The sequence below is a fragment of the Echinops telfairi genome, unplaced genomic scaffold, assembly GCF_000313985.2.
Source record: "Echinops telfairi isolate 266 unplaced genomic scaffold, ASM31398v2 ScPeMD7_7436;HRSCAF=8474, whole genome shotgun sequence".
Lineage (NCBI taxonomy): Eukaryota > Metazoa > Chordata > Mammalia > Afrosoricida > Tenrecidae > Echinops > Echinops telfairi.
The window spans coordinates 4,024,119-4,045,623 of record NW_022111336.1 but is presented as its reverse complement, the minus strand read 5'-3'; the positions used below and the strand labels follow the sequence as shown (position 1 = coordinate 4,045,623).

The following is a 21,505-nucleotide window of genomic DNA, read 5'->3' as shown; positions in this document are numbered from 1 at the left end:
TTTTAATGCCATATTTGAGGGACTTCCAAACGTCTGTGGGAAACAAAATGGAATGAAAGATAATGGGATTTTTCTACAAATGTTTGTAAAAGCACTCTACATCCAATTATGCTTTCTCCAGAAACATTTGACACAGGCAACTGAAGCAACACTTCAACAGTTCCCTTCTTTTTCTCTGAATACAGAATCGCGATTTTCACAAGTCCTCCCCCCAAAATCTAAATGTATATTTCACTTAATAGTATTGACTAAATGTGTGCATTCATGCTATTTCTATAGTGTACCAGGCGGCTTCACAATGTTCTTGGAAAAACTGAATGGTGACATAATGGGGTGGTTCTACTCATTTTTGAAGCCCTCTCAAATGTGTGTCATCATTAGTTTTCAGTATTACATCAGAACCTGTTATTGTGACTTAAATCTTCTGCTCATCTATTTCACACATCACTTTAAGCCTTCATATGTACCAAGCAGGTACTGAACCCTGAATGCAATACAAAGAAGCACACCAGCCTCTGTGACCCAAGGATTTTAAATAATAAAATCTAAATGTGGTGTGGGGTATGGTATTAGAGCTTACATCCTGAGCACCCAGTTCACAGAGAACTGTGGGTGACCATGAGAGCCCCAGACACATTTGCACTGTCCCCAGTGTGAATTAAGCATACTCCGTGAGTCCCCTGTGACTATGGATCAGGGATGGGAATGACTTGTAGGGTGGATTACTGAGGTTTGAATCATGTAGGTAAAATTATGACATCTTGTCATTTCATCTCCCTTTTGAGCCAATGTATATGTATTCCAGTTTTTAATATTTTCTGCTTTCATTTTGATTAAAGTTTTTCTGTTTTATTCTGTCATTGTCATTGATTTTTGTTTGTTTTGATTTTGTATGATTTTCTGAATATGACATCCAAGATCGGTAGATCCATAGAGGTAGAAACTAGATGAACAGTTTCATAAGGCTATGACGAGGTAGCCTGTCATCACTCATTGGAAAAAGATGACATTTTCTACTCCCTTTCTAAGACTGTAAAGAGTCACCCCCATGGACAGTTTTGAGAGTCAGAATGGACTCAATAGCAGTGAGATCCGTTCAGGGATATGGCAGGGAATACCTGATCATTAATGGGGAGCTAATAATGAATACAAGGAAGAAGACATGTTCTAAAATTGATTGTGTTGATGATTACACAGTGCTTTTGAATATGATTGAGCGACTGAAATGTATGATATGTGCATTATAGGTCAATAAAACTGTCTTAAAAATAGATTCCTCTTCTTCAAGTCATTGACATGTGCCCAACACTAAAGTCGGTGATCACTTACAGAGGTAAGGAGGTAATAGAGGAATGGTATGCTTTAGAAATTTATAAAGTGGGGGACACCTAGCATAAGACTTGGTACTGGGGTAGAAGTGAAAAGTCAGGGGGAAAATGCCTAGAAGTGGTGACTTTTCAGAGTGAAGAAGAGTAAAGACCATTCTGAGCAGTGGTGCGGCAAAGACATACATATAGCAGGTAATACCATTCACATAGAAGACTCCTGTGTGATCATAAAGCTTCGATAGTGAGTAAAGTTCACATCAGGCAAAGAGTCCAAAAGCTGAAAAGGTAGACAACAGCCTCCCTACAAATGGCCTTGTAAGTCAGGTAAAAGTTTTGGATTTGATCCTGAAGGCAATCAGGGTGACATTAAAGGAATTCAATAAATGATGACAGTCAGATGTTCATATTTGAAGGGCTTCTCTGACCTTAGTGTGGAAGATGGATGGGGATGGTGAAAATCCAGTATCTGCGCAGTGGTTCTCGATGCTGGTTTTATATTAGAATCACTTGGGGGAGTTCTTAAAATTAACTGTCAGCGCCTGGACTCCACCATAAAGCAATGTAATCAGAGCCTTTGGAGGTGAGCCCTGGGCAGTGGTGTGGTTTGAATGTATGGCAATTAAAATGTGCAGATGAGGTTAAGAATGAAATGTAGCGGCAGATTGAAATGAAGATACAAGAGGGGTAAAAATCAGAACAATTTCTCGTAGAAGGTGAAGAGGATTTGATTATTTGGTACAAGGTTACAAGGAGGGAAGGCTGAAAGGAAAGATAGAAACAGAAAAATCTGTCTGTATACACAAGCTGGGGGTTTTCTTTTCTGCCCATATCTTTATTCAAAATTGCCTTTTCATTGCATTTGATTCTTTGATGAGATTGACTAAACTGCAGGCTGATTTTGAAGATAGGAGGAGTACCACAATGTTTTTCAGGTCAAACTTGCATTTTCTGCACTTACCCAAAATAAAATACAAATGAACGAAAGTTTTGCTGCAATTCGATGTGTGTGAAGGGGGGGTGCCTTTTAAATTTTTTATGGGATTATAATATATGTATTTATGTAAATATGCATATATTCCACTAAATGTATCATTTTTGATGTGAAAATTTGCAGTGATGTGTGCATTGCATGCTGGTGACGTGGTCATAAATCATGGTGCTGGAGTTCTAAAGGGTCCACTTTAGCTCTACTGTAATGAATTCTTGATGAACCTTTTCCAGTTGTTAGTACTTCATTTGCTATATTTAATGCTTAACTAATTGATGGCTGAGGCCTGCAGGTTGCCCGGGTTATCCAGTGATACGTTGTGTCTATATCACATCCAGACAGTTTCTGAGTTTTGTGAATGCCCTGGGATGATAAACAGAAAGATGTTTGCATAGCTCTTAAACTAAAAAATGAAAAACATTGCTGTCCAGTAGATTCTGATTCTTGGCAATCATGGTAGAACAGAAGCCCATCAGGCTTTCTTTACTTGGCTGTAGCTTTTACAAAGTCAAATTGCCAAAGCTTTCCTCTGCAGAGCCGCTGGATAGGTTCAATAGACCAACCTTTCTGTTCATTGTCAAGAGCTCACCATCGAGATGGAGCTTTTCCTCCAACTACAAGATCGCTCAGCTAGTAGTATTTCTTCTTTACTTTTCCAATCCCTAAAGTAAGTCATTTTTTTGAGAATGCATTCATTTTAATGTTTAATTTTTAATTAGAACATCACAAATTTTTTATTAGAACATCACAGATTTCAACATCCATTTGTTTCCTTAATACAATATGTTATGTGGGTCATTAGGTCTGGGTGTTGGTGTTATTCATAACTAATGATTCTCCAGCCAGTGGCCAGACCACAATATTTCCTTTCATTGCACTTATCTTTTGATATGGAAAGCAACATCTTTCTGTGTTTTTTAACCAAAGAAGGCAAATATGCTTTCTTCTGGAGCTTTTTCTCAATTAGAACAGTCAGCATATCTTAAAAGAGGTAACCTCGTCTTTGCCAGCGTGTTGATTCAGAAATTAAGAGCCCTTCCTGAATCCTCTGTATGCATTGGGTTTGACGTTGAGCAAAATGTTTTCTTTGTCATTTCTCTTCCTGTAAATTTGGTTGAGTACCTTTGAAGCTTCCATGTTCCCCTGAATGTATTGCCCTCAGTTAGAAAGCGGTCTCGGGGGCTTATAAAACTACTTCAATAATACATCCGGGGAGAGTATTTCATCTAATATAGTAACATGAAAAATATCAAATGCACTAAAAACAGTTGAAAGAATGGAATATCGGCCCATTAACTGGATTCTGCCTTGTCACTTCAGCCTGTTATCTGTCAATCAATCCCAATGGGGCATCTAAATGTTGCATACATCAATACTCTTTACTCTGAAACATTCAATATGCATTTCATGAACTAGAATTCAACAATTATTCACAGTTCCTTTTGTAGGTCAAATGTACATTGAGCAAAATCCATGGGTGCCATTCAGTGAGTTGTGATCAGGGGGTATACCTGTATGACACATGGCCCTATCAAGATACAGAATGATATTATCATCCAAATGAGTGGGATGGGGTGAAGGTGAGTGTGAGTTTACTTTAATGGAGTACTCAAAAAAACAACAACAGCGGCAACTCATTGTCATCGAATCAATTCTGACTCATGCAACCCTATACGACAAGATAGAATTTCCCCTGTGGGTTTCAGAGACTGTCATGCTTTATGGGAGAAGAAAGCCTAGTCTTTTGCCCATGGAGGGGCTGGTGGTTTCCAATTGCTAACCTTCTGCTTAGCAGCACAACATGTAACCACTATGCCACCAGGGATTGACGCCCAACTCTAAACACATTGTGATAAATCGATTCCAACTTACAGCAACATTATGAGACAGGGTAGAACTGCCCCTTGGGTTTTCTTACATTCTGAATCTTTTATCATAGCAGACAGCCTCATTATTCTCCTGAGGAAAGTCCTGAGCAATGACTGGTAGGTTTGAACCGCCGACCTTGTGTTTAGAATCTCAGTACACAGCCCACTATGCCACTAGTGACCCTTTGACTGAATATGTGACCATGGAATTTCCAACCTATATTATACTACATTCCAGCCAGGGGAATGATACATGATTATTTGTTCATCTAGGTGTTAGGCAAACTGAATACTTCACAATCGTTTTGTATGGTGAGCCTAGGTCTCAGCCAGGGCCTTCAAAGAACATGTATTTCACAGGCTGTTAGACCGAGAAATAGCTCCAGTGATCATCCAATCTACCCCCCTTGGCTTTATGGATCAGGATTATGAAACCGCAGAGAAGTCCAATGGTGTCTAAGTGCCTATCTTTACCTCAATAATTGAGAGCCCAGCTAGGGGCCAAATGCTCAGCTCAGTGCTTTGTGTTTGTTATTTTCTTTCATCTTCACAGATTATTAAAACATTTGACGTCATTCTCCCCATTTTACAGGCCAGCAAACTGAGTAGGGGAAAATGCTATAAAATTACTGCTGATCTCTGCCATGCTTTAAACTGACTTTACACATTAGACGAATATTCTCAAACACTTTTATCCTGGTCATTTGTCTTGAGGCTGCTTTCCATTCATTGAAACCAAATGCATAGCTGTTCTTGCTGTTTAGAATTTAGAGAAGTGGACACGGTTTATCGTGGTGACTAGGATATAATCATGTGCCCCACGACACTCTTTTTCAGCTTTCTGATCCGAAATGACTCAGCCATTTTAATCCTGTATTTTCCCAGTAACGACCTTTAGCCCCTCCTGTTCTTAAATAGGGCAAATGCCTCACTCACTCCTGCTACATTAACATTTATGATTAGCATATTTGTATCTTCCTCTTAATAGGTTTGAGTTGAGAATTCTCCTTCCTGTGCTGAATTTTACAGGTGTCTGACATTGTCCTCTTTAAATCCTTTCTGGATGTAGCAGGAAGAGTGGTTAATATTACCTCGAATTTGGGGATATTATTATTCTTATTTTAATCAGATCCTTCTATGTCTTTGCATGTTGAACATGAGATATGTTGGTACTATTCTGAGTACAGTTGCATCACAATTTAACACAAGAGAAGAATAATGGGGATTCTTGTGGCACAGTGGTTATACACAGAGTTGCTAACCGCTAACTGCACAGTGGGAAACTTTCTACTCCCCTAAAGAGTTACAGTCTTGGAAACTCGCAGGGGCATTTTTACGCTGCCCTATAGGATCACTTCTCCAGGGACAGGTCTATCCTGACAATATGTCCAAATTTGTCCAACATGGTGAAGTCTCCCTACTCTTGCCTCTGAGGCAGTGGTTCTCAACCTCCCGTGTGCCACAACTCTTTAATACAGTTCCTCATGTTGTGGTGACCCCCACCAATCATAAAATTATTTTCCTTGCTACTTCATAATTATACTTTTGCTACTCTTAATGAATCAGGCAACCCCAGTGAAAGGCTCGTTTGACCCCCAAAGGGGTCATGACCTACAGGTTGAGAACTGCTGCTCTAAAGACTATGAAGGGCCCGAAGGGACCAGGCTTCAAACACCAAAGGTGGGGAATCATATCCTCGTCAATGAGGGTGGCGAGTGATGAGAACCCAATGCCCATCTCTAGACAACTGGACATACCTTGCAGAGGGGTTGTGGGGAGGAGATGAGTTACTTAGGGTTCAGTATAGCAATAATGAAACCTACAACCTTCCCCTAGTTCTTAAACACTTCCTCCCACTAACTACTATGACCCCAATTCTGCCTTGCAGACCTGGTTAGACCAGAGGATGCACAGTGGTACAGATGGGAATTGGAAATGCAGTGAATCTAGGACAGATGAGCCCCTCAGGACCAGGGGTGACAGTGGCGATACCAGGAGGGAAGGGGGGGTAGAAAGGGGGAATTGATCATAGGGATCTGCATATAACCTCCTCTCTGGGGGACGGGCCACAGAGGGGTGGGTGAAGGGAGATGCCGGGCAGTGTAATATAAGATATAATAATAATTTATAAATTATTAAGGGTTCATGGGGAAGGGGGGAGTGGGAAGGGAGGGGGAGGGGAAAAAGGAAAATGAGCTGATTCCGGGAACCCAAGAGGAAAGCAAATTTTTGGGAATGTTGAGGGCAACAAATGTATAGGTGTGCTCTACACAATTGATCTATGAATGCTGATGAACTGTATGAGCTCCAATAAAATTATTTTAAAAAAGAATATTCTGGTGATATTTGTTCCAAGACAGATCTCTTTGTTCTTTGGGTACTTCCAATACTCTTCATCAGGACCATGATTCAAATGTATCGATTCTTCAGTTGTTCTTATTCAGTGTCCAACTTTCACACGCATATGAGGCAATGTAAAATGCCATGCCTTAGGTCAGGCACATCTTAGTCCTCAAAGTAATAGATTTGCTTTTCAATACTCCAAAGAAGTCTTGTGAAAGAGATTTACTTGAAGAAATGTGTCTTTGGATCTCTTGACTACTGCTTCCATGAACACTGATGGTGGATTCAAGTAACGCAAAAGCTTGAAAACTTCAACCCTATCTCTATGTATCATGAAGTCACCTATTGGTCCAGTTGTGAGGATTTGGGTCTTCTTTACAATGAATTGCAATCCATACTGAAGGCTGCAATCTTTGATCTTCATCCAGTGCTTCAGGCCCTCTCCTCACTTTCAGCAGGCAAGGCTGTGCCATTCGCATATCACATGTTAATTAGCCTTCCTCTGATCCTGATGCCACATTCTTCTTCATAATAAGTTAGCTTCTCTGATGATTTGCTCAGCATACGTATTGAATAAGTGTGGTGAGAGGATACAACCCTGACACATACCTTTCCTGATTTAAAACCATGCAGGATGCCCTTGTTCTGTTTCCACAACTGCTTCTGGATGCATGTACTGGTTCCGCATGAGCACAATGAAGTGAGTTCCCATTCTTCTCAAGGCTATCCATAGTTTGTTTTGGTCCACACAGTCAAAAATCTTACCATAGTCCATCAAGCACAAGTAAATATCTTTCTGGTATTCTTTACTTTCAGCCAAGATTCATCTGACTTCAACAATGATATCCCTGGTTCCAAGTTCTCTTTTTAATCTGGCCTGAACTCCTAGCAGATCCCTATCAATGGACTGCTGCAACCATTGTTCAATGACCTTCAACTTGCATGTGATACTGTTCTCTAATTTGAACATCTTTTTGGGTCTCCTATTTTCGGCATAGGTACAAATATGGATCTCTTGTAGTCAGTTGGTCAAGGAGTTATCTTTCTAATTTCCTGGCTTAGAGATGAGTGAGTGCTTCATCAGTTTGTTAACGTATTTTTATTGGAATTCCATCAATTCCTGTCGTCTTGTTTTGGGGCAATGTTGTTAGGGCAGGTTGAACTTTTTTCTTCAGCACCATTGATTCTTGCTCATATGCTACCTTCTGGAATGGTGGAATGTGGACTAGTTCTTTTTGGTACAGTGACTCTGTGAATTTTTTCCATCTTCCATTGGTGCTTCCTGCATCATTCAATATTTTACCCATAGGATCTTTCAAGATAGCAATTTGAGGGTTAAATATTTTTCTTGAATATTGTTTAAGTTTAAGATATGCTGGCCATGTTATTTCCTTCTGATTTTGTTATTCAATGTCTTTTCACATTTTGATATGATATTTGGATTTGCCTTCTCAAGCTGCCCTTTGAAGGGGAACATGTTTGATAAAGTAGAGTGGCAGCAAATAGGAGGAAGGTCCTTAAGGAGATGGATTGGCAAGATGGTTGCAACAATGGGCTCAAGCAAAGGAACAATTGTGAGGGTGGCATATGACCTGGTTGTGTGTCTTTCTGTGCTGCATAAGGTCACTATGGCTTGGAACCATCTCAATAGCACTTAACAACAATAGGGTCACTATGACCCAAAATTGAATCAATGACTATTAGTTTGGAGTTTGGAGTCCTAATACTGCTTAGGTTTTTTTTTAAACTACTTTAGCCTCAGTAACCAGTCTCTTAAGATTTCCATTGTTCTTCCCCGATCCCAACAACTGTCTCTTAAAGTCAATGGGAGTCCTTTGTACTTAGAATTGCAAAGAATTCAATATATCTGCTGCTCTCCACCAACTCACGTGGCCTCCACTTGTTTACCAGCAATGTAACTTCCCAGCTTTGTATTTTCTTCCAGAATGTCTTGTATATGCTGGGCAATCTTTAAGCTCCACACTGTGCCCCTCATGAATGTTCCTGAAGGCTATCATCCATTGTCCAATCTTCTCTGAAACCACTGCCACTGCCATCTAGTCGAGCCCAACTCACAACACCTCTCTAGGATTTCCATGGTAAGAATGTAAATCTTGACTGGAGCAGATAGACTCATTTTTCTCCCACAGGTGGCTGGGGGATTTGAACCACCAGTCTTGTGGTTAGCAGCCCAATGCCAAATCCACAGGGCCACCAAGGCACAAAGAAGTGATAATACCTTGCTTTGTTATGGCCTTTTAGAATGTTATCTTCACAACAACAATGGTTGTGCAACTCTCATTGTTTCAGGTTTGCATATGAAGAAATGAGTATGTTGAATCAATTTTTCATAATTCAATTAGCTTTTTAATCACAAACTTGAGATTATAACCCAGTAATCACTGTAGACCATGGTCTTTCCAACAATTTCAGATGCATGCAAAGGTTGGAAAAGGAATAAGGAAGCCCAAAGAAGAGCAGATGTCTTTTAATTATGGTGATGGTAAAGACTATGGAATATACCATGGAATGCTAGAAGAATAAACAAATTTGTTTGCAAAGAAGTACATCCAGAATGTTTCTTGGCAGGAAGGCTGGTTAGGCTGCAACTCATGTATGTTGGGCATGTTATTGGGAAGGACTATTTCTCAAAGATGTGGTGAAGCAGAGGATCACCCCCCACCCAAAAAAAATTAAGTCTCTCAATAAGAAGGATTGACACAGTGGTTGCAAGAATGGGCTCAAACATGACAAGAATTGTGAGAATGGCACAAGCCTTGTCAGTATTTCGTTCTGTCGTGCATGGGATCACTATAAGTTGGAACCCACTTTCGGGCACCTAAGAACAACAACGACTGGTCCAGATTGCTTTCTAAAACTCAGTCACACTATCTTCACAGTCTCGTACTATACCTTCAGTACAGAAATTCGCCAAGGGCTGTTCTTTGTTCTGTACCAAAACATATTCAAAACGACAATCCTTTCTTTCTCTCTTTCGTAAATAATATTCTTTCCTAGGAGAGATGTTGTCAGAATTTATGTCAGTCAAAAATGTATATTGATAATCAAACATAGCTAGTTTAAAAACTCGAAGTGAGAAAGTGCTTAGTACTCAAATCAACGGAACTGTTTCTTTCTCTGCAATATTGTGGTTCTCGACATGATTGCCGAGTTTCCGATTTGACACTTCTGGAGATCGGTAAAGCAGGACACACGCTGAGTCCCAGTCTGTCATCCTGAATCTTAGGATTGGTTATTCATTTCCAGTTATTATCCAGCATCTACTTGCTGCACAAATCAGTTGAGAAACGTTCTGTGACGGACCTCTGTGAGAAGAAGCACTTACATTAGGGTAGCTCTTCAATTACCAACATGCACAGCTTGTCTGGGTTTATGTGCATATAGTGTAGTAGTATTTCACTTTTGTATGTCAGATGAATCTGGTATATATGTAAATCTAACAGTATGGGCTCTCGTGACCAAATCCATTATTCTAACACACCTTTGGTCTATCAGTCTCCCGGGTGAAGTGTTTTAACAGTGGGGAAGTCTGTATTTTGAATTGTTGCCCAATTGTGAACAACCTTGAGGACTAAATGATTTCCAGCTAACACGGGGGTCCAGATCCAAGTTTCGAACTTCCCTTTTTTGCTTTTAAGTTTTCATTTTTTGCTTTCATTCCTTGATACAAATGAATACACATGAAACTTCTTTTTTCTTTTGGATACATTTCTTCAGGGTTTATTGTTACGATCATTTTATAAATTGACTGCACTCTTGTTTCTTTCATTAAATGGCTGAGTATCTGCATGATTGGTCTGTTGGTGGAGATGTTTCTGGAAGTCTAATTTGGATCATTGCCCAGTGTGTATTTCTGCAACGTTCTTCATTGCATGTATCAAAGGCCTCATTTGTATGTTGTCCTTCACAAAACCACACCATCATTTCTAGCAGCCGAAGTGATGCATACTTCACAGGCTGCAGACTTTTTGAAAATGACAAATTGCCCAAAGTTGTATGAAGAGCACATTCTGCATGTCAAATTATTTTACATATTTTTAACACTGAAGTGCAGTATGCACACAGAAAAGGGTATATGTTATAACGTCTAAGATGGTGAATTTTCACAGGCTGCATGCATCCATGTAAACTGCAGTCAAATCAAGAAACAGAACCTCAGAAGTCTCCTTTAAGTCACTTCATGACACAACTCCTCCCACTGACCTCACTTCTAAATCTGTCCTTTCCTTTTGCTGTTTTTGTGCTTAATATGTTTTTGTTAGTTGGCATTGAGTCCATTCCAACTCATGGCAAAATGGAATTAAAGAACATAAACTAGTTTGTTGCTATTTTGTTGTTGTTGTTTTTCCCTTTACATCATCCTTCTATGAGTCATTCATCTTGTGGCATGTAGTTGTAGGTCACTCATTCATATTGCTGTACAGTGTTGGATTATAGGAATATATATCAGGATAAATTTAGATATTTTTTATAGTAGATGGGAATCTGAGCTGTTTCTAAGTGAGGCAATACAGAATGGGCTTGCTATCAACATTCCAGTCCATGTCTTCAGGTGAACCAAAGTATGCATTTGCATGGGATATATACCTGGGAATGGAATTACAAATCAAACAACAATAGTTTGAATATACTTGATGACTTTACTATGTAGAAAAATCTTACGGTGAATAATTTTGTAAAAGAAATAATTTCTCTCTTGTTTTTGCTATGCACAATTGATTTTCACATATGGTCGGTTATTTCACAAGAGTCCGTACATCTGCTGACTATCTTTCCAGTATTCATCTAATAGCACTTAAAATTAATAACATTAAAATAGTTTTGTGATTGTCATCGTCTGGAGTCAAGTATGTTCAAAAATTATAAATACCCATAAAATTCTTCTTATCCAGTATATGCAAGGATATTTTTGACCTTATCCTAAAATTTGATTAAAAGACTGACACCAAAGATGTGTCAACAGATTCTCTCTGACCTATAATTTGTTTAAAAGTGTTGCACACAGAGGGATCACTGATTTATTGGGGTTCACAGGATTCTCTTTATATATGCACCTTTTAATTCATGGACTTAATACCACATAACTGTATTCTACTAATAAGCCATCACGTTGGAGGGTCTTTTTTTTACAAAAATTATTGCTGAAACTGCTGGAAATATGAAATAGAGGAAGCCCAGAGCATATTTGTTTACCTTGATTAGAGATCAAGAGCAGGAACATGTAGGGAAAATGTGAAAGACTTGAGTTTGTGTTCAAATTGTCTCAAGTTGAAATGTAATAGGGGGACAATGATTATTTTTTACGGAGAGAGAGTCAAGGTTCTAGGCAAGGCTTAACTTTGAAAGTAGCATTTTACATCATTATTTAAGAGAATAATGAATAATTTAAATCATCTACATATACAATTCACTTAACATTGAATGTATATCAAGCATTAAGCACTGGGCTGTGCATTAAGGATTTTTTTATATATATATAAATAGTGTACGATCTCAGATTAGGTTCCCTCCGAAAAAGATCTTGAAACAATTTCAGTGAAAGTGGTTTTATTCGGAAGATGACAATGATTCCGAGAAGTATCAGAAGGGCATTGGAAAAGTAAGATAGGGAAAGAAACCAATAATTTACCCAGTGATTGAAAAGGTTCTTGCTGTGGGCAACTGGAGTTGGATCTTGATGACAGAACTCTGCGCGACAGTGGAAAAACATGTTACCTACTTGTTAGGTAATTCGAGAGGGCAAGGAGTCAGGGGTTTTTTGCTCTGACTCTCACCAGCCATTGACTGACATTGGGTGTATTCCTATCCCCGAACTTCTGGCTTGTACACAGGCCAGGCTAAGAGAAAGCCCTCAGGTAAGTTCACAAGGATTTGTAACCAAGTAGAACCTACTGGCATATACTAGAGTAGTGAGTGCCAAGAAAATATAAGTGGGGCACCACCAGCATCTTGTACACATTCGATCCTCACTCACTCTTCAAGTGTCCATTATAGGTTATAGTTGTGTCCATTGTAAGTTATAGTTATACACAGTAGTTTGAAAAATTAAGAGTGCTATGGAAGTACTCGGGAGGAAAGAAAAGATTGCCCATAGGAGAGCAGAAAGAGGTCTTTGTGTAACGATGGCATTTGGGAGGGTGGTAAGTTACCAAAGATCTACTAAAAGGGAGAAAGCATAGAATGTATTTTCAAACAGGGTGTAACCAAGCAAAACCTAAACCCAATCTGTTGTTGTCAAGTTAATTCTGTGTTCTAGAGTCCATCTCCTTCACTGGGATTTCTTGGCTATAATCTTTATGGAAACAGATCAACAGTCCGTCCTTTGGTGGTGCCACTGTATGGGTTCAAATTACCAACCTTTAGGTTAGTGGTTGAATGCAAACAAGAACTGGTAGAGTTGTTTTCTTAGCTCTCATGGTTTCACTTGGAACCGTGCTAAGGGCAGGAGAATGGACTGAAGCCATCAGGCTTATTCATAGAGCTGGGGCTGGTGCCATCTATCACACAGAGGCTACATAAATGTAGGGAAGGGCAGTAAAGAATGTTCACTGTGTCCACTTTCTCATGGACTTCCTTCATCTGGCATTACCTTCTTCCTTTAGGCTCCCTATTACCTGTATTCATACTCAAGTCTTCCCCATTTTGAATAAACTTCCTTTGAACTCATGCTAATCTTTAGCTGCATTCTTATAAAAATTATAGATGAGTGGTCCACTGTTTGCTATTTCTAATTCAGAGCCATTCGTTTGTTGATCCCTTACAATAAAATTGCCACTGCTCCACTAAAATAATGTTTTTTATGTTCTTCAGGGAATTTCATGTGGCCAAAGTGAATGGACACATTGAGATGGGATTTGGGGCGTCCGCCTTTTTTGGTCTAAGTCTTGGCTCTACCATTTCCCCATCTCTATGACCTAGGGCCTATTTAATATAACTAGATTTACTCATGTGTAAAATGAAAGTAATGACAACAGTAATAGCAACAATGGCAAGTATAGCTGATTCATAATATTATTGTGATAATTTAAGGAATGAATACAGGTAAAGAGCTGAGCCCTTTCATAACACACAGGATATATAATGCCCATCTACATTTGCTGCCTCTCTGGCCTACTGTCTACTTTTAGTGTCTGCTGCCCTCAATGACACAGTGGCTGCAAACCTGGGCTCAAGCAATTGTGAGCAACATGCACAGAGTCGCTTTGGGTTGGAATGGATTCAATGGTACCTAGCAATACCAACCTAATTGTGTGAATATGAAGATACAGGCATCATCTTATCAACCCCAGCACCTGAAACTCACTGGGATACATGTCTCTCACTAATTATACAAAACCCATATTACCAGTTCTCCCCCATTTTACTCAAAATTCCATCCATAACTGAAAACACATGGTTTCAACGAAACACTCAAGGCAGAAAAGAATTCTGTCATGAAAGAGTTGAAATGGTATTTGGAACAAAGTATATATTCATATAAATGTTATTTCCTCTGATTTTAAACTTAAATTGTCTCTTGTGATATCTGTGGTATTTAAGTGTTAATCACTCTTGAATTCCATCTTGTTCTTGCTTCTATGAAAGTACTCTATTCTGATATTCCTTCTTACTCTGTAAACAAAACAACCCTTTGTCATTAAGATGACTCCAACTCATGCTGAAACCATGTATTCCCAGAGCGTAACTACTCCATAGAGTTCCCTTAGCTGTATTATTAATGGTAGTAAACCACCAAGCCTTTCTTCCACACTACTACTAGGTGGATTTGGACTGACAACCTTTAGGTTAGCCTTCCAGCACAAACGGTTTGCATCACTTAGATATTCATAATTATTTTTCCCTTTCTTTCTTTATGTTGGATTTTCTAAGGCTTTATCCTCAATCCTCTGCTTCACTTAGTTTATATGTACCAACCCAATGAGAATGTGTTCACATACATGGCTTCAGTTTCTTTCACCTGATAAAGTATAATCCCCAGTCTCTTTCTCTCTTTCTCAAAACAGTCAGCATTTCCAGTGTTTTCCAGCTTAGATGATACTGCCCCCTGGGTGGTACAGGAAGGTTGGGGGTAAGAAAGCAGATACCTATACTTTATCCTGGATACAGGGTATATCACAAACAGGTTATATAACCTGTTATATAGCCTATAACACAAAAAGGTTTTAATTGTCAGTGGCACTGAATAATTTGGGGGTGGGCAGAGCATTAGGTCAAATAAATTTGGGAACTTATGCTGTAGATCCTTCAGTTCAACTATATAAAATGCTATTCCTATGTGGCTGGTAGGGAGCCCTAGTGGTATGGTGATTACCGGTGCGCATTGGACTGTGATCCCCATGGTTGGCAGTTTGAAACCATCAGTAGCTCCGCAGGAGAAGGACTGGCCTTTCTATTCCCATAAACACTTAGTCTCAGCAGCTTACAGGAGGCCACTAGAAGTAAGCACTGACTTGATGGCAGCGAGTTTGGTTCTGGGTTTTATGTGACTGGTGCTCAAAAGGTCCTGCGGAATTGGCCTAAGATGGAACTCATCATATTTTCCCTCCAATGATGCATCCTGTATTCCTGGGAAGAGATTGAGCAATGCCATTCTATAACAAACAACTAAACTAAAAGCCCGAGGGTCTGTTTTAGACTGCTTTGTTTACACATTGTTTAGCAAAAAAAGCTGGTATCTAATAGAAACTAAATAAAATGGTGACTGGCTGGCTAGATGAGTGGATAGGTAGGTAGAAGTACTAATGCATGAACATGTTGGTGGCTTATTGAAGGAGTCTCATATAGGTGTGTCTTATGTGATAATAGTATACAGTTTAAGATCAAGAAGGAAAAAAGTATCCCTTTAGTGGAACATAACCAAACCAACCATTTTGTTGTGCTTTACTGCATACCTATGACTCCTTTGGCTGAAAACCTTCCATTCTTGAGATTGAACAATTACAGCATCTGTTGGTGTAGTGGTTACAATATCTATCGCAAGGTCAGCAGTTTGAAACTACAAACTGCTTCTTAGGAGAAAGCTAGGTCTTTCTGCACCCATAAAGAGTTAGTCTTGAAAATTCACAAGGGGCAGTTGGCCCTACAGGGTCTTTAGGAATAGGTTTGACTCGATGGCAGTGAATTTGGTTTGAGTTTTTGGAACCATATATCAGGAAGAGCTGTTTCTTCTCAACGATTATGACCTTTGTAAAATATAGACTATCTACCCTAATGAGATGAACTATCTAGAATGTACAAAGTAATCATTGGCCGAAGTGCAAACAATTAGCCATAAATGTCAAAAATACTAGGAATTCTTGAAACTTTACTAGCAAAGTAAAATGTCATTGGTTAAGGCTGATTAAGATGAAAGCAGATTGGAATAAAACCATCTTCAGAAAACATCAATTTTCTTATTTGCAAGCGCACACAACTCCAGTGCCATCGAGTGGACTTTGATTCATAGCAGTGTTATCCAGGGATTGTGAGACTCTAAACTTTCGCCCATGGAGCAGCTTGAAGTGAGCAGCCTGGGGTTCACCCCACAGTGTCATCAGGGCTCCTTGATATAACTCCCAAAGCCCACTGCATGCAAGTGGATTCCAAGGCAAAGCAACTCCAGAGGACAAAGGTGCACTGTCCTGTGTGTTTCCCAGACTAAATCCTTACGGGAGGAGAAAGCTTGATCTTTCTTCCTTGAAGCCACTGATGATTTAGAACAGCTCACCTTGTGGTTTGCAGCCAGGTTGTAACACATGAACCCTATGCCACCAGGACTCCCCAAGAGTGCCCCCAAGGTTCCTTCACATAGCCTATAATAAGCCAAGAAAGAAGATAGTGAGCATGCACACTAAAAGGGCGTGCTGTTATTGCTTGAGAATTGGTTTCAAATTTGAAAGTCAGTTATTTGTATGGTCTGTGAAAAAATATTTCAGAATGCTGGAAGGCACTTGTATTTCTACCTTAAACAACTTTTTTTATGATAGCACATGCACTATCACTTTAAAATTAAAATTTAAACAGAAGACTAGTCAACAAATTTCCTTTTACATTAAATCCTCCATTACTCGGTGGGGCACAACAACAGAAAAATACACAAAGCAATGGTACTGAAAAATTAGAGGGAGGAACTGACATTTAAACAGAAGTTGGCATGTTAACCGAAGTTGGAATATAATATGTTGACTGATGTTTCCATGCATAGCAAGCACCCCAACAGAAAGAAACCCATTAAAAACAGCAGTCTAATATGTGGCTTGTGTGCCAATTAAACTGTTTTAAAAGAAAACACACACAGTAGACTATAACTAACACCACTTATTTTGCTTTACCTCTCTTGGGGACAGAATTCTTGACTTCATATCATAATTATTAGACATATAGGGTCTATCTCATTCTGGTGCTTATTTATAAAATATTTCAAGTGCTCTTGAACTCCTAACTTTTCATAAATTTATGGAGGTAACAGCAAAGTAAGTGAAAAGAAGAATTGAACTTGTACTGTGGCATAAGAAGCACAGTGTAAAGTTCTGTGTTGTGTGTATTTTGTTTGTCCATCCACAGCCAACCTTTATCCTTCTTTGCTCAGCTCTGGACTATCATTGGGCTCCCATGCCCTCTGGCTTCCAGTTGGTTTAGCCACTGGGGACCCCTAGTAGGCTACAGAAGAGAAGGGCGAGAATGTGATCATCATGGTGATTCTCCTCCTTCCCTCCCTGTGAGGTAGCCTCAGGCTGACTGTGTACCATGACAAAAGGTTCCTGCTCTTCTCAAGGTGATTCCTCCTCAGGAGTCTCTGTTTCTTGTCACCCTTCATCCCGTGGGCCTAGTTTTAATAATAACTCCAACTGCTACAAAGCCCTGGTCCTTGCATTGACTTTAGTGGTTTTCCTTCGCCCTGCTTGTGTTATAATTTGTTCAATAAACCTCTCAGATAAACCAGGTCACATCACAGCAGAACAGCTTTGTCATGCTAAGAGATTCCAGAAGACAGTGTGGAGGCAAAGGCTTTAACAAAAGGGAGTGGGTGAAAAGATTTATGTTCATTATTACTGTCTCCAGTACTGAAGTTACCTTGGAAAACAGAGACTGGATATAAGGTGACTATTAGGGGCTATTGCAGATGTGTAGATTAAAAAATGACAGAACTTTGCCATGGCAAGGAGGAAATTGTATATGAAAGATTTTTGCAACTGACTACATATGGTGTTGGGAGAGACTTAAGGGAAAATCCAGAAATGTCTGTCAAGTTTCTCGTTCCAGGGATGAAGAAGATGGTGATTTTATTACTTGTTTCCTCTGACATTATTTTTCTTCCACAAAACCAGCTTAAAGAAATTGTTCAGACAAAAGGACGGTTGCTCTGTTTCCTACCTATGTTCAAAAATAAATCATTCAGAGCAGAATCTATAAAGCAGCCCTCTGAGACTCACAATGATTACCTAAAATAACCTCAGTGTTAGCCATTCTTGCTTACAGAATGTAGCTGGAAGAAGCTTCTTGGGTCCTTGCAGAAGCTCTAGGGGGAAAAGAGGTGTTGAATGCATGTAGTTGATTGGGCAAGTGAAAGAAACATCAGCAAAAGAGTGGAGAAGTCAGACAGGGAGGGAAAGACAGCCAATAAAGGTTTATCATCAAGGGAACCACTACTTTGGGCTACTAGAGCCCTCTTCCACTGAGGAAACTTTGCGAATACTTGTAAAATCATAGATAATGCCTCAGCGTTATCTTCCCTAGGTTCAATGGTGCTCAAGTACTCATAGCCCACTCCCACCAGACTTTGGTTAGAGGAAGCTCTGAGGGGGCAAAAGATGGCTCTCAATGGCTTGCCTTGGGTCTTCTAGACTTGCAGTCAGATGGTAAAGCAGTTACCTGATTGACCACAGAAAGTCCTCAGGCAATGACTTTCAGTTGTGAGTCAGGCTGTTGGGCACTGACATGGGGAGAGCAAGAGTAGATGAGATATGCTAAAAGGTAATTTAATTTTGTCTCTGGGAATTCAGAATGAACAGAGATACATTTTTAGATATCATATTAATGTTCTAGGTCTGCTTTAGGAAGGTAATTTAAAACCACATGCCTACTGTCTGAAAAAACTAAGGACACCCATTGTCCATCACCCTAGCAACCAAAAGTGATTTTTTTTAAATGAGCAGGATAACATGTGAGAGGTAATGAATGTATTTTTGATTTCTATATATTTTACATTAATAAATATTCATTTTTCATATCATTTCCCAGTTGAAAGAATCCAGAATCAGTGGGATGAAGTACAGGAACACCTTCAGAGTCGGAGACAGCAACTGAATGAAATGCTAAAGGATTCAACACAGTGGCTGGAAGCCAAGGAAGAAGCTGAGCAAGTCGTGGGCCAGGCCAGAGTCAAGTGTGAGTCGTGGCAGGAGGGTCCCTACACAATGGATGTGATCCCAATGAAAATCACAGAAACCAAGGTTAGTATGAAATATATGTTTTTAAACCTGCAAAGGAAAGAAAATAAATTTTGCAATCAATACCATCATATTTTCAATCAATGCAATCTTACCCTGCATTGAAATGCAATGCTGTTGAGCATAAATTTATTAAAGGTAAATTCTGCTTAAGCTGAAACGAATGATAGGTCTTTTCAGTAAAAGCGATAAGAAGAAAGTGGATGGCTAATATCAATCTTAAAATCACTATTAATTGAGATTTAGTCGGTTAGTTTTCACATTGCGCCATCCTTTGAAGTCACTTTGAATTTGATATACATTCACACAGTTGCATGGAATCAGCTAACCCAAAAGCCCACAGCCGTTGAGTCAAGTCCAATTCATCAATCTCCCCAAAACCTCACCGCTATCAAGTTGATTCCACCGAATAGTCCATAGGACAAAGGAGAACCGCCCCTGTTTGTTTCCAAAGCTCTAAGTCTTGAAGAGTGTAGAAAGTCTCATCAGTGTCAGGGAGAGTGGCTGGTGGTTTCCAATTGCCGACCTTTCAGTTAGCCACCCAAACCCTATCTCACTACAACACTGGGGCTCCTTCTAATTGACAGCAACCCTAACCATGAGGGAATAGAATTGTTCCTTAAAGTTTGTGAGACTGTAAAATTTTCTGAGAACACACAGCCTCATCTTCATCTTCTGGAGCAGCTGGTGGATTTGAACTGCTGACTTTGCTGTGAGCAGCTCAAAATCAAATAGCAGCTCTCCCAGCTGCTCAGCATTTTGGGGTCACTCTGGAAAGGTCATAGATGCTAGATGATATTTACCTTGTAGAGATCTTAAGTGGAGAAGAAAGAGGGTGGGAATTTGTTGATCAAGTCATGAAGCAAAGCCCTATAGAAGGTTTGTGTGCTGGGCTTTGTTTTGTTTCATGGTATGCATGGTGACCCTATAGGCCGGAGTAGAACTGTGCCTGTGGATTGCCAAGACTTTGATTCTTTACAGGATTAGACAATCTCATCATTTTTCCAAGAAGAGAACACATTTTGCTTAACAAATTATTGGTTTTACCATCTAAGAAGAAACTTGTGTAATTTTTCTTGGGCCAAGTAGCTTCCATTTCTCAACTGTCATGTTAGACTATGCCAAACTATGGTAACAAATAAACCCTAAAATATCAATACCTCAACAACAATACAGGTTGATTTCTTGATTATTCTGCAGTTCCGCTGTGGTTGACAAGTCTTTATTAGGGGCTCTGTTTCCAATGGTGGCTTGGAGAAGAAGGTTTTTGTGATTAGCTATATGGCTAAGGTGACCACAGGCGCCTGGGGCAAGTAGTTGTTATGCTTTGAGCTGCTAACCATAAGGTCAGCAGTTGCAAATGACCTGCTGCTCCGCAGAGAAAGGTGAGGCTTTCTTCTCCAATAAAGAGGGACCTCCTCGGAAACCCACAGGGGCAGTTCTACTCTGTCCTGTAGGGTCACCATGAGTCAGAATGGACTTGGTAGTAGGGAGTAAAGGTGACCACAAAAAGGCAGAGAGAGAATGGTCAGTGTTGTGACCAGGCATAGAAATGTTGTACATACATCCATCACTTCCACCCATGTTTCATAAGCTAGAATTTGTTCCCAGCTTAATTTCTAGGAAAATAAATAAGTTTAGTGAACCTTTTGAAACGACTTGAGCCACTGTCAATATATGATATGGCAAAAATGTTATAAAACAAAACCTGATTTTACAGTCCTATCAGTACTTCTAAGGCACACAGTCTTGGGCACCCTTTGGAGCCATTCTTTATCCTATAGATTCACTGTGAGTCAGAATCAACTCAATGGCTGTAAGATCATTATTTCTATTGGAGGTAACATCTAGGTGGATAAAGATCTTTCACAAGATGCATGTTACTACTAAGAATGTCTCTGATGGATGGTGGTAGGTGAATTAGAATTTTCAAATTATCGCTTTCTTAATTCCTAGTCTAAGTGAATTTAGAACCCATATATTTGTTTTCTTATATTTTCTTTTTAATAGGCTTTGGTCTTATTTCTAAGGCACTCTGCATGTTCTGCTCCTCTTTTCCTTCTCAATGAATCTGGGCTAGTATGCAGCTAGCCAGTAAGGGAGACCAGTGACAAATGGCGTGAACTGATGGCAATCATAGGGAAAAGGAATTGGGCTGGATCCTTGAGTTAAATGAGGAGGGAAAATGAGAGGTGCATTATTCTAGATTTGATGAATGCAAGAGGTCTCTGCAAAATGGAAAATGAGAAATACTCTTAAAAAATAAGAGAATCTTAAAGTGATGGCAAGAACAGTTTAATAGCCCTTTTTAAAAATTATCCCTCTCCCTTTAATTGCCACCTAGTTGTTTCGAACTTACAGTTACCATAATGGACAGAGGTTGTGAATCAGTGGAGAGGTCTAGGGGGCTGGTCCCAGCCCCAAATACTAAGTGAATGCCTGCCCCTCCCCTGAGAAGAATGTATCTCAAAGGATGGCACTGAATCTGCAGCTTCGGGAGAAGGATATATCTGACCAGAGCACACAGGA

At 39.6% G+C, this 21,505-nt stretch overlaps 1 protein-coding gene across 4 annotated transcripts in view; it reads left to right on the top strand.

Moving 5' to 3' along the window:
- DMD (dystrophin) overlaps window positions 1-21,505 on the top strand; it is a 2,430,848-nt gene that overhangs the window by 1,754,442 nt on the left and 654,901 nt on the right. For all 4 annotated transcript variants that reach the window (XM_045298663.1, XM_045298661.1, XM_045298660.1 and 1 more), the window contains one exon: window positions 18,768-18,979. In XM_045298663.1, the coding sequence (XP_045154598.1) occupies window positions 18,768-18,979 (212 nt within the window). The remainder of the gene's footprint in view (window positions 1-18,767; window positions 18,980-21,505) is intronic.